This window comes from Temnothorax americanus, unplaced genomic scaffold (genome assembly GCF_048541705.1).
Source record: "Temnothorax americanus isolate GAGA-0224 unplaced genomic scaffold, ASM4854170v1 Scaffold53, whole genome shotgun sequence".
Lineage (NCBI taxonomy): Eukaryota > Metazoa > Arthropoda > Insecta > Hymenoptera > Formicidae > Temnothorax > Temnothorax americanus.
Window position 1 is genome coordinate 571,362 of NW_027509688.1, and position 13,839 is coordinate 585,200.

The 13,839-nt window shown below is 32.0% G+C and overlaps 1 protein-coding gene across 6 annotated transcripts; it reads right to left on the reverse strand.

Annotated features, from left to right (window-relative positions):
• Window positions 1-4,702: 4,702 nt before the first annotated feature.
• LOC143904531 (mitochondrial fission regulator 2) lies at window positions 4,703-13,215 on the reverse strand. Of its 6 annotated transcripts, XM_077419296.1 has the most exons (6): window positions 13,117-13,215; window positions 12,789-12,997; window positions 10,838-11,019; window positions 10,615-10,751; window positions 10,295-10,541; window positions 4,703-9,783 (listed from the first exon to the last, which is right to left on the reverse strand). In XM_077419296.1, exons 3-6 carry the CDS (start codon window positions 11,017-11,019, stop codon window positions 9,636-9,638), a joined length of 714 nt encoding a protein of 237 aa, XP_077275422.1. In that variant the 5' UTR covers window positions 12,789-12,997; window positions 13,117-13,215; the 3' UTR covers window positions 4,703-9,635. The 6 variants fall into 6 exon arrangements, with proteins under 6 accessions (XP_077275422.1, XP_077275421.1, XP_077275419.1 ...); XM_077419295.1 differs by lacking the exon at window positions 12,789-12,997 and having other exon boundaries at window positions 10,633-10,736; window positions 13,044-13,163; XM_077419293.1 differs by lacking the exon at window positions 12,789-12,997 and having other exon boundaries at window positions 10,615-10,736; window positions 13,044-13,162.
• Window positions 13,216-13,839: the final 624 nt, after the last annotated feature.

The following is a 13,839-nucleotide window of genomic DNA, read 5'->3' on the forward strand; positions in this document are numbered from 1 at the left end:
CGTTTCGTGCCATGCTTTACAGAGACTTTTTCAATCAATCAAATAAATCCCTCTAATTAACTGTAATACATCATAATAATCCCGTTACATAAAAAATCCGTCGAGAAATGAAATAAATTAAAAGGAAGTTTAACATCGTAAGATTAACATTAATTAATAATTATAGCATTTTTATTATGGAATTTATCCTCTCTATTGATTTAAATTATAGCGGTCGTTTTTACTTTCTTAATATTAATAATTATAATATACAAATTACATGGAGTTATTAAGAAGCCACATCAAGTTGAAAGCCCAAAAAACCGATTAACAAATAGTCGAAATGTATGCGTGATCAAACTATAAATTTAATTAGATAGTTGTTAACAATTAAAACTTTAAAAATAATTATTCGTTTATTGACGAAAAAAATCGTGTTAGAAGGCTGTGAAGCGAACGGCCTTAATCATTGCGGGTAATTATGCAGTAAAGGGGAAGCACCTCCGATGACCTTGACCTTGACATATGTTGTCAAGGTCACCCTCCTGAGTGACCTTTAGAAGGTTTTAGCCGTCGCTCGTTTTTTATTAAAAAGTTATAAACAAAAAAAGTTTCGAAAATATAGCAGTTATTTTAAGTACTGAGAGGCATAAACGACTAATTATATTACGTTTTTCTTTAAAGCAGAGAATAATTTATTTCGCGAGAAAGTCGCTGCTTTACCAAAACACAACATTTAAAGCAGTAAATTGTTGATAAATTGAAATTTTTTTGTTAAAACAGAGAATACATTATTTTGCGAAAAAATCGCTGCTTTACCAAAACACAACATTTAAAGCAGTAAATCGTACCTATGTAGGTTAGTGACGCGCTTTAAAAGTATTTAAGCGTTTAAAGCGCGTCAACTAACCTATGTATGCACCTATATATGCTATACTTTCCAAACTTTTTTTGTTAATAACTTTTTAACGAATAGCGAGCGACGGCTAAAACTTTCTGAAGGTCACTCGTGGTCATGACCTTGACAACATATATCAAGGTCATTGAAATCGGTGAGGTCGCCAAACTTTTTTTTGTTAATAACTTTTTAATAAAAAACGAGCGACGGCTAAAACCTTCTGAAGGTCACTCAGGAGGGTGACCTTGACAACATATGTCAAGGTCAAGGTCATCGGAGGTGCTTCCCCTATACTGCATAATTACCTCATTGCGTGTCAAAAAATTAATTAATTAATTAATTAATTTCAACGCTATGCAGCTAGCACTAAATTCGGATCGTGATATTTTCTTAAAGTACAATGTCTCAGGATTATTTTGGGATCATAATCACGCGAGCACCTAAAGGCCATTGCACGTAATAAAGTTTTAATCATAATCGTAGGGCCGTAAGAAAATAGGCCAATCACAGTTGATTATTCTCCTTGAGCTCAAAGAATAATTGAGTGTAATTGGTCTATTTTCTTACAATCTTACAATTATAACTAAAACTTTGTTACGTGCAACGGCCTTAATTCTTTGACGATGCATAGCGTTGAAATTAATTAGTTTATCCGCGAAGCGCGCGCGCCGCGCTCTAAAGTTCGTTACTGCATCGTCAAAGAATTAGCTGCTTGCGTGTTTTTGGTCCCAAAATAATCCTGAGGCATTGTACTTTAAGAAAATATCACGATTCGAATTTAGTGCTAGCTGCATAGCGTTGAAATTAAATAATTTATCCATGGAACGCGGCGCGCTTCGAATCATGATATTTTCTTAAAGTACAATCTCTCTATTTTATATATATAGCAAAATTAAAAATATTTTCGTAACATTATTTGCAGTGTGTGTGAAGATGGGTATAGTATCGGTATTGTTAAATTGATTAGCAATTTAATTATGTGATTGTACGTTTCAATTTCAGACTGCGTTTCAAGATTGAAATTACGGCGCGTGTAGTTGACGAAACAAAAGAATATACTTTTAAAATTTACACAAAAAATATTGTTACTATATATATAGGTGAACAAAGTTCAGGCTGACCGTATTTGGCAGTTTAACTTGATGAAAATATTAATTTTATGAAATTACCAGAGAAATTACATAAAAGTTTATTTAAAATTTTAATTGATATACAAACAAAACTTTCCTACACGGTATAAATAATAAATATAATTAATTGAATAAGTTTATTAAAGGAGCATCGCATGAAGCGGACCAGGAGGAGAGGACGTAGGGAAGACACTAGAAGGGATGGGGGGGGGGGTAATAGTAGTGGTGTAAGGTCGCCCAAAAGTCAGGTTTCGAATAGAATTAAAATATGTAAAGGGTTGGGCACGTTCCTGTAAAACGCTATGTAAAAGGTATCAGATAATGACTGAATGTGTGTATAATTATAATTGTAAAGGTTTTTGGGAACGTTTTCCTGAAAAAAACGCCTTTCCAACCGCGGGAGGGGAGAGAAATAAAGATTGAATTAAATTGAAATTGAATATTAAAGAAGCATCGCGAATTAAAATATATATCCTTTATTTGTTTTTAAAAGAAATTTCTTATGTCATTTATGATTAAAAACATATAATTGATGCACGATTATTATTAACACCAAGATTAACACTGAATCTATTGCGTCAAAAAGTTGCAACTATATACATATACTATTCAGAATTTGTAAATTATTTTTTAATTATATATTCGAAATTAAAGGTTTTTTTTAAATAACCGCAATATTAATCAGATGGCAAAATTAATTAAAAATAGCGGATATTAAAAATAAAAATGATAGAATTTTTACATCCGTATCTTACACAATTCGAAATCGATTTTATCAATGATACTTCTGACATTCGACCGCTATATGGCTCCGACATTTTGAATTTATCAACTGAATTTAACATCAGATTAATATTTAGCAACCTAAAAGTTTGAATAACAAAAAAAATTTCATAGTTTCTTAATTAATGGTTTATGTAAGTCGCAACTTTGATGCAATAGACTCTATGTTAATCATCAATATCTTTTTAACTACAATTGACATAACAAGAAAGTCCTAGCAAAATTTTGATTACAATAATATAACTTCTCAAACACGTCATGCGGAGTTCTCGGCTTAGAGATCAGTGCGCTCTGATTCTACCTATAACTATTAACAACAATTCGTTATCATTATATTGTCGTTGCGCAACTTTTTTATCATATATTATATCTGCACAACGATAATATAACGATAATAACAAAATTGTATAGTTATAAGAGTTACAGAAAATAACGACGCGACTTATCGACTATATTAGCGACTTCGTCCGAAAATGACCCGCTTTATCTTAAGAACGTAGTTACTGCATTGGCCGCTACACGGTATGGCGCTGAAACCAGTGAGAAATGCTGGTCTCGTCTCAACCCGGACCTTTGGCTATCTGTAAGGGGATGCTAAAGCTATAAGGCCGAACTTCCTCGACGTCGGTAATGTCAACTAAAGCAAAGGCCGAACTCCGACGCGCACGTAAGGTGATGCCACTGGTGGTGACAACGCAAAACTCCGTACACGTATCACGTATGTACACACACCACTGAATTGCTCACACGGACGCACGGTGGTAGAGAAACATATATGCTATAGACGCGGCAACGCCGCGCGGCGTTGCCGCGTCTATGGATTCTAGCAATACGGCCTGAACCTGAAATAAAATGATTTCTGGCCGGCCGTCCGTAGCAGAAGGCAGTAACGTATCAAGGCTAATAAGCACCCGCTTTTTATAAATTACATATATTCTTATGCACACATGTGCGTATATATATATATAATATGTATCTAATTATTATGTGTATATTTATAATTGTCTGATGACAAATAATAACAGTAGCATAATTGAGAATGTGAATTAGTATACATAGTATATGTATTGACGCGAATACTTATTAGACACTTGGCAATTTACTGCATCTCTTGCACCTCTAATAATTTTTTTCTTGTAATGTAAATGAATGATGTAAAACTCTTTCAAAGGATCTATCCATTCTTGACGGGGTAAAATAATAACTTCTATAACACAAATGCAATAAATATTAAATTTATATAGTATTGATTTATATAACTAATTTTATTCTGTCTTTATATAGAAAAATATACCTCAGTCTTACAATTAACATCAGAGTAAAGGGTAACGGCAGCTGATGAACAGTATAGATAACAAACTGAATAAAAAACTTAATTATTATAACATAATTAATACCATAGTAAACCAGTTTGTAACTGTTATATGTAACTTATTTAGGGAGCACATGGAAAGAACTCTTTATTTATATAGTACTTATACTTTACTCCTGTGAAAGAATTTTGCGATCTATAAAGCCGTTTCAAAGAACGAACTTTGACAAATATACCAATGTCGTACAGATGCCTCGTTAGACAAGGACAGATATCTCTCGTATTATTCCTTTCTCTCCTATGTATGTAATTTGCATGCACCCATTTATCTCTCTCTCTCTCTCTCTCTCTCTCTCTCTCTCTCTCTCTCTCTCTTTCTCTCTCTCTCTCTCTGTCTCCATCCCTGTCCCTCTCTTAGTACACTGGGTAGCGTACACTTAGTATGGTAAAATCAGGATTTTTTGGAAGTGTGGTGTTAGGATTCTAGGGTATATTTGAAGAAAGAAAAACGGTAATGTTATTTAGGACAAGAAACTCGTATTTACTATTTCGTTGATAAAATGTTGGGAAATATAAACGAAAATACATATATAAATGAAATATATATTATGATATATTATTTTTTTATTGTTACTGTCAAAAGTAAATAATATTACATAAAACCAGTAATGCAATTGAACATAGATATACATATACACACGCACACGCACACGCATACGCAATCGCACATACATATATACGCATACGCACATACATATTATTTTTATTATTTTTTCTGTGGGCCTCAGGCCCCGTCCACGATGACGATATCACGGACATGGGACGTCTCCAGGATCATGCTCCGATTACTTTGTACTAACAATAAGAATAAGTCTGCATAAATTTTTTTTATTTTGTGCCTTTATATCATATGTATTTTTCAAGCATAGCAACCTCGCAAAAGATATCTTTTTTTTATTTCAATTTCTGTTTCAAAAAGAATTTTTTTTTTTAATATATATATTCTTGTCTCTCTCATAGTGATTGAGATACGCGTCGGCAGAACGCGCATAACGTGCAGTTTACGCCGAAGCGGCTGTCGCGAGCGATATGTTTCGTCGACGGATGATTAGCTAATTATGATTGTATACAGAAAGTGGATATTTGCGTAAAATATCGTTGCCTCGCGAATAAAGTCAAAGGGCCGTCGAGAAGAGGAAGCTCGCGGTGCTTTCATTTCCCTTTTCAATCTTTTATCCGTTATCCTCTTTCGCCCTCGTCTTCGTTTCCATTGTCAGTATGCGACAGCCGTTACTGCACTCCATGAAGGGTATCATTGATTTGTCGAATAATTCATAAGCAAAAGAGATGTCTTTCCTTGTGCTTAGAAATCCAAACAGATAAAAACAGTTCTGATTTCGAGAATCATAAAGAAATTGTATTGTATTACTTTCTTTTTATCGCGGCGAGCGGCGAGTAATCGTTTTTATATACATTTATAGTTTACAAGTATACATAGTACTTGAAAAGAAAGGAATAAGGTGATTGTCGCGTTTTTTTTTTCACAGAGACGGGCAAACGTGAAACTGATTGTGTTCACGTTGCCCGACTAAGTCAAAAACTCGGATGCTACAAGTATCTAGTTTTTATCCATCGGGACTTTAGGATGCCGCAAATGCTGATATCAAGAATAATTATGATTTATCTTAGTGGAGTACGTATATCTTTTCGGCTTAGAAACGAAGACGATGACGACGATGACGATCAAACGAACGCCTCCGTTCTTGTCCCAAAATTGGTTTCGTTTTCTCTTGTAGCGAATGTTTCGAGGAATTTGCTTATGACGGTTTGTTAGCATATGTCTCGCGGTAATTAAGGATATTATACGGAGCTGTCATATTTTCCACAACGCGTAGGGAAAAAATTGAATGGTTTTTAATATGTATTCAGAGAATGTTGATTCATCATATTATTCTTTCAAACTTGCTTTCCTCCTTTTGAAAAATTACACCAAGATTACTTTATATTGATTTTTTTAACATCTTTATTTCTTAAAAAAAAAACGAAAACCGTAGAAGAAAATTATTAAACTTATCTTTATCGTGTTGGGAATTCATTCAATTTTATCGCTACATGTCTCAACTTCTCTTGTTAAAAACAAAAAACTAATTTATAGCTTTTGAGTTTACATATAATTGTTAAATTTCAGTTTTGTCAGATGCGATTTGTGCGAGCTTATTTCGTGGAGCAAATATTTTGTTGCGTTTTCGAGAAAGTGTTTATCCGATCATTAACGAAGTAACGCGATGCATTTATATTCGATCACGAGGGACTATGCGCAAATTTTCGCATTGTTTGCGGATTTTATAACTTTATTGACGAATATAAGATCTACGATCTTTCGCGCATAATTGATTTACGAAAACTCGCGCTTTTATTGAGGCTCAGATGTACACCCGTCTGTATCACGTCAATAAAAATCTGGCAGCAAAACGTGTATGAATTCATTCGTTTAGCAAAGGATGCGCGTTGACCTTAGAAGCGCACGTTAATTGGAATTTCATCCGGAGGGAAAAAAACTTTGTCGCGTTTTTTTAATCTTTCTGATTCTCAAAGTAAATTCTTCGTGTATATTTTTTCGTGCTCATAATATTATTTGATTTTTGCAGATTAATTTTCTTTTCATGAAATATATTTTGGCAACTATGCCGTCTATAGAAAGAAATCTGTCGGACTGTGTTAACTCGGACCACGTGCGTTTCTGACGTTTAGATATTAGTGAAATTCGGTTAGAGTGATTGAATTCTCTTAGAAAACAAAAAAAATGACCTGTCTCGTTTCTTGATAGACATTCGAGATGCTATAAATACTAATTTATTGGGCGTTTGGGAAGACGCTATTAGTGCTATTTGTTTATTTTATCCTTGTTTTATACCTGATGAGCGATAAAGATAGAATGATGCAATATATTATGATAAAACATATATTATAATTACTACATTATAATATATAATATATTATAATATAACTAATATTATAATTATTAATAATTAAATGTTATAATAACTAATGGTTTTTCAAAATATCTTTTTGGGTGCAAGAAATGATTAATCTGCTGGATTTGATCCTTTAAGTATTGACGTAAAATATTAGTGACATCATGCATATAAAAGTGCCAAGATAAATTAAACAATCTTTGCACGTGTATGTACTAGTATGTTTTAGGTCATGGGTAAATCCTAAATTTACATTACAAACATATTTAAAGATCAAAAAAAAATTAATAGAATATTCTTTAAAATAAAATTTCATTTATATGTAAGACGTAAAAAATTATATCATAATACTATTAATCAAATAAAATTATAAATAATCGTAATATTAATATCTGTAAATTAAATTGAAATTTATCTTATTTTTACGCGCAATTAGTAATCAAAACTTCCCATTTATATACCACAATTTATTTATATCCTAATAATATATATAGAATGGGCCGATTTAATGTCCCCATCTAAATATTTTTTTCTACACTTTTTACAAGAAAATCTTTCGCATAAAAGTTGTTTGACCTTAAGAGGGACAAGACAGCAATATTAATTAGTTCACAGATGGTTGATCACACTTGATCACAGATCACACTTTCGAGAAATTCATTAATCATCACTTTTCTTAAATAGAAACCGATTTTCTTTTTTTAAAAAAAGTTGTAGGTCTTTGTTAAGACAAATCCAACCATATGTATTAATTTAGGGTTTTCTTGATTTTTCCATTGGTTACACAATTTTTTAAATTTGGAATAAGTGTTCTGCAAACATGTCGAGAGGTACTTATGATATGAAGTTTGATGCATTTTCGTAGGTTGTTTTCTATTCTCACGTATATTTCTCCCTCCGTAAAATCTACGTATCTGATCAGTTAACTACAAAAATAATATCAAGCATCAAATTTTTCTACTTTCTGTGAAGTAGATGTTTTGGACTGTAATTCTCTAATTGTTTTTTTTTTCACTATTCGGGTGCTTCTTCAAATTCCCTTGCTTTTCATTATAAATATTTGTAATATTAGCGCAAATGCTCGATCAAGTTTCCATTGATAATAACAAATTTCATCAAACGTAATCGAAAGCCTTCAAGGAATTTTCTACTTCTTGACATATATGTGGAACACTAATAATCCAAAATTTAAAAAATTGTGTAATTCATGGAAAAATTAAGAAAACCTAATACATATGGTTAGATTTTTCTCGACAACCTACAACTTTTATAAAACAAAGAAGATCGGTTTCTATTTAAGAAAAGTAATAATTAATGAATTTCTCAACAGTAGCAGTATCTGCAAACAAATTAATATTGCTGTCTTGTGTCACCCTTAAGGTCAAACAACTTTTGTACGAAACATTTTTTTGTAAAAGACAGAAAAAAGACATTTAAGTGGGGGCATAAAAAAATGGTCCACTCTGTATAAATAGTAACAGAAACTGTATATTCCATTTTGTTACAAACTATTATGAAAATAATATTTTTTTTATTTCAGACATTAGAGTTGTTATAGCTATAGATCTTGTAAGAAAAGTCAATGACATAAAACTAGGGCTGTTACTTTTGACAACTTCAAAACTTCAAATTTTCAAAGACATATTGAATTTCGAAGGTTCGAAGTTAACTTCGAAGTTAACTTCGAATTCTTTCGAGGCTTCGAAGTTCAAATATCGGAAGCTTCGAACCAAATCACTTAGCCCTACATGAAACTTCTAACATCATAACAGCCTTATGAGGTCTGCCAGAAAAGTAATGTGATTATAATGGTTCTCTTTAAAATATGACCCACTAGCAGCTAACTGAAAACACCTGGCATTGAAAAACCTGAGCACGGTAATAAAACATAATCATCAAATGTTTTTTTCAATTTTTATAACAATCCGTGGCGATTTCTTTCAATTTAACACAAAACTTTATCGCATATCTTTTTCAATCTTTCATTCCTCCATAATGAAAATGGTGACATCTACTAATACACGCTTACGTGTAAAAACGTTATAATGACACATGAACGTAACTGAACAAGTCGAAACTTGTACTGCTTTTATAGGAACTTTTACAGGACTACACTTTACGTTCTGTGTGGTTACGATTTGTCAGTGTTGTCACATTGTACGCTACAGATTTAATCAACAGTAATTTAATCTCATTACTTTTCTGGCAGACTTCGTATATACAATATTAAAATAATTTAACTTTAATCATGAACACAAATTAAAATGGCTTTCTTTAAACTTATCGAAAACATTGTTATTGCAATTTCTCGATTTGAAAAAAATTTTATCCTGAGCGACGTCGCATTGGTGCAGCAAACTGATCTTTAGTTAATGTTTCTTGCTATAAATCAGCTAATGCAAAATGCAAAAAATTCAAACATAACATATCTATGATAAATCAAACGTATAACAGATCATATTTTCTTATTGTAAGAGTCCTAAATTTCATATAAATGTACATACAGTGAAAATATTCAAAAGTATTTTCATATATAGACAATTTGTTTTTTAATTCATTCAAAATGAATCGTCCATGGCTAAGTTAGCTGATGAATTCCTGCTATCGGGAGATTGCATTGCAATGTAGCGTCTTCGCAAAATTTCCTGCAAATCATTGCATGGACTATTCTCACGTTTTACCCGTATAGGATGTCCACCTGGAGACCTATAAAACATCAATACACAATATTGTTTTATTTTATTTTCCAAGAGTTGTAAGAGTTTCCCGGTCTTTCTAGCATAATCACTATTAGATGTTGGATTGTGGTTTCACAAACGAGAAATCATGCCTTTTTGACGCTGAGAGTAAGATAATTTTTTCATATGCAATCACATTTAATAGAAATAGACTGAACAATATATCGCTAGTGCATGTAAAAACACTTTTTTAAGCATCTTTTGTTACTAAACAACGTATGACTCAATCTATATTAGATTATTTATCTTGGATTTTTAAGTGTAAATAGTCTTTAAAGTTGATTAATAAAAATTTATAATTATTTATTAATTTGTGAATAAAAAGAGATATTTCATCCATAAAGTTCATTCTAATGCAAGTTATAATATATAAAACAATCTACTTCAACTTTTGTTTAATACAAATTTATTTGTATAATTAATATATGATAAAAGACCAGAAATTTTGAGTTGTGCCTAAAAACATTAATCTCAATTACCTCACAACTGGTCTCAATTTTACACTATCGATATCCTTCAGCATATCACTCGTAAATTTCTGTACACTCGATGGAATCTTCTTCCGATCTTCAATTTTGTGATCTTGCAAACTAGCCCTTCTCGCGATATGCGGTGTTGTGGGTGGCAGAAGTGGAAGTGGAAGCGGAAATGGCGGTGGCGGTGGAGGTGGAGATGGCACAGACTTCATATCATCTGCTTCATTGGGCAGAGACGCGACAGACGCATCTACAAAACACAAACATAAATCTTAAGTCTTCTCGGATATCTTTGAGCATAACAAAATGTATGTTTTACATACATTTAGACAGTTTATTACTTTTTACAATTGTCGAAATTTGTTCCCTAAGCTCTTGTAATTCTTGCTCTAACGCGAGCAATCGTACTTCAGATCCAAAACTAATTGGCTCCAACAGATCTGGCCTGCTGCCAGAAAACCTGTCATCAAACTCAATTTTTCAAAACAATATTGCAGAATAAATATGTATATGTCTAATTGTAACTTGACAGAATAAGGTACTGACCTCATTGGATATCCATTCGTATCAACATAATTGCTACTAGTTTCCTCGTTAATCATTGAATTTGTCATCAAATGTAACGGTGTCACACTGACATATATTTTTGGTGGAGGCTTTAATGGTAAAAAAGATCCAATCCTCCTTACAATACTTCTCCTTTTTCCATAATATTTAATGTCGCCCATCTATAAAAAAAGAAAATTAATTTTCATAATTTTGATACAATAAAGTATTATTCCAAGATGTATAAAATAAGAACAGAAGCAAATACCCAAAATCTAAGATGTTATTGCTAAATTTTGTCGTAAGCCTATAATATACAAACATATAATATACAACATATAATAGTTTCTATACATAGAGATATAACAAATATTTATTTTCTAAATTACAATTATATTATTGATAATATTAAAATATTATAAGATAATGTGTACTGGTAAGATAATCAACTACGTATATTTACATTTATAATGCATTTATAATGCATTATATCTGCAACTTCTACATGTCTGCAAATTTAATATGTGTAATCATAATATATAAGAAATAACCTGCATAGTCAAATCTGTTGAGAGTAGATTTTAAAAATGTCTGCTACAAATTTTGTCTCGATAGAGTATCAACAAAAATATAACAAAATCTGCTAACAGAACATAATGGCATAATCTCATTTTCGTGTCTTTTAAATTTTTTACTGATAAAGTTAATATATATGTAAACTTATATTAGTAAATGTACACAAAATTATTGACTTCACACTTTTACTTTATATTGATTTTAGTGATACATATAAATGCATTTTGATTGCTTATTCAAAAATTTCCATGTTATATTTGTTTATGGTTAATAAAGCATGATAGAAGCGAGTTTCGCTTTATTATACAATCAGTGAACACATTGAGATATAATCAGTAAGCAAACTGCCCACAGTATGATATAGATTACTAGTAGATTCGCTCAGATATCGCAACAGATTCAGTTTCATCTATGCATTAAACTCGTGTTTTGCCGGCGAGTCTGTCAACATAATTCAACAGCAGATTATTGGGAGAAATCGAACAGAATTTGTTATTTCATGAAATGCCTATTTAAAAAGTAATGAAACGACATGTTTTGCTCAATTTCTGCAGTTAATCTACCATTATGTTCTGTTATATTTTTGCTTGCATCTATTGACAAAATTTTTAACAAATACTTTTAAAATCTGTTCTGATGAATTTGACTCTATCTAGATAAAGTTTCTTGGTAATACTTAAGGAGAGCTCCCTCCTCACCGATTTTGCTGAATTTAGGCTTAATCGACGCGTTTTTGCACAAAATGAACGAATCTGGCAGAAAAAAGTCCCGCTCTGCCCCGCGAAGCGGAGATATTAACTGTTAAAGTTGACGACTATCAGGTTATGAAACAGCTGTCATTTAATCTCAACGCTTAATACTTGTAACAGAAATAATTTGTGTTCCAAAATATTCTCTGTTGTAATCAAAACCACTAACTTGAAAACCATATATTTAATATATTAAATTTTATTATTTATTAATTGGATTAAAGTTGAGATCTAACATTTCCTTAAAATAAACGTGATAACTGTATACACGGCTATAAGCGTTGAAGTTAACGAAACATAAATAATTTGTTAAAGCAGAGAATGGTTGGTCTATGAAAAGTACACATAAATATGTACTTTTCATATATCAACTATTTTCTGCTTTAACAAATTATTTCTGAACAGATATTAAGCGTTGAGATTAACGAAACAGTCATATGATTCGTTGGTATGACAGGTTTCATAACCTGATAGTCGTCAACTTTAGTTAATATCTCGCTTCGCGGGGCAGAGCGGGACTTTTTTCTGCCAGATTCGTTCGTTTTGTGCAAAAACGCGTCGATTAAGCCTAAATTCAGCGAAATCGGTGAGGAGGGAGCTCTCCTTAAGTATTACCAATTTCTTACCTTTGTGATCAATTACTGCGATCAACATCAAAACTCTCGGCAGGAATTCGGGGCAGAAATAACAGCGTGAGATCGTAATGCGACGCAAATAACCGATAACGTGTATCAGGTTCAGGTCCAAAATTCGCAGTTAAAATAGTTTTGTTACATTGATCTGACGCCAGCACGATCGACAAATTGCCGTAATAAAAATCCGTATGCTTGGAGCTCTGACAGAATATTCAATATTTGATAGTTACTTCATGCGTCTCTTACCGTATAATTCATTTTATGACTTTTATCCGTGTTCCCCCATTCGTATATAATAAAATGCATATGCCCTTCTTACGTATATACTCCAGCCCGCGAAAAAGAGGTTATGGAAAAGTGCAAGCGATGCAATTAACCTGAGGTTTGTTCCTTGCAACTGCACTGGAACTAGATGTGGCTGCACTAGAACTAGTGAGAGGTTTGTTTTTTGTAACTGTACATATGTATGTACTGGACTTGGACGGGGCTGCACGAGAACTAGCGAGGATAGTACAAAATTTCACCAGTACAAGAATACAGACTCCCGAGAAAAAAAAAAGATTATATACAGTGTCCCATTTTAATCGATTACCCCCAAAAACTTTTTTATTTGTGATTCTAGAAAGAAATGCTTCAGACGAAAGTTGTTTGGTTTGAAGGGGGACATATGATTCCAATGTGAGTTGTGCCATAATACTTTGTCGTCATTTTCAAGAAATTTTAAAGGAGACTAATTTCTTAAATAAAACTTGATTTTTTTTTTAGATAAAAGTTGTACATTTTATCGTTTTTAAAATACTATAATACAGCCTTCTTCTATTAAGAATTTCCTGAGATATTTAAAATTTTGTTACAATATTTTTAATATAAATAGGAAATATCTTGTGAAGTATATAATTTTCTTAACATTATCACACTTTGGACACTGTATTTCTTTAATAAACAATGCTCAAACAAATACTCTATTAATTTGTCCCAATTATGGTCACGGCGAGAAACTCGTGCAATTGCATGTTGCTAACGCTGTTATTGTTTGTGAGAT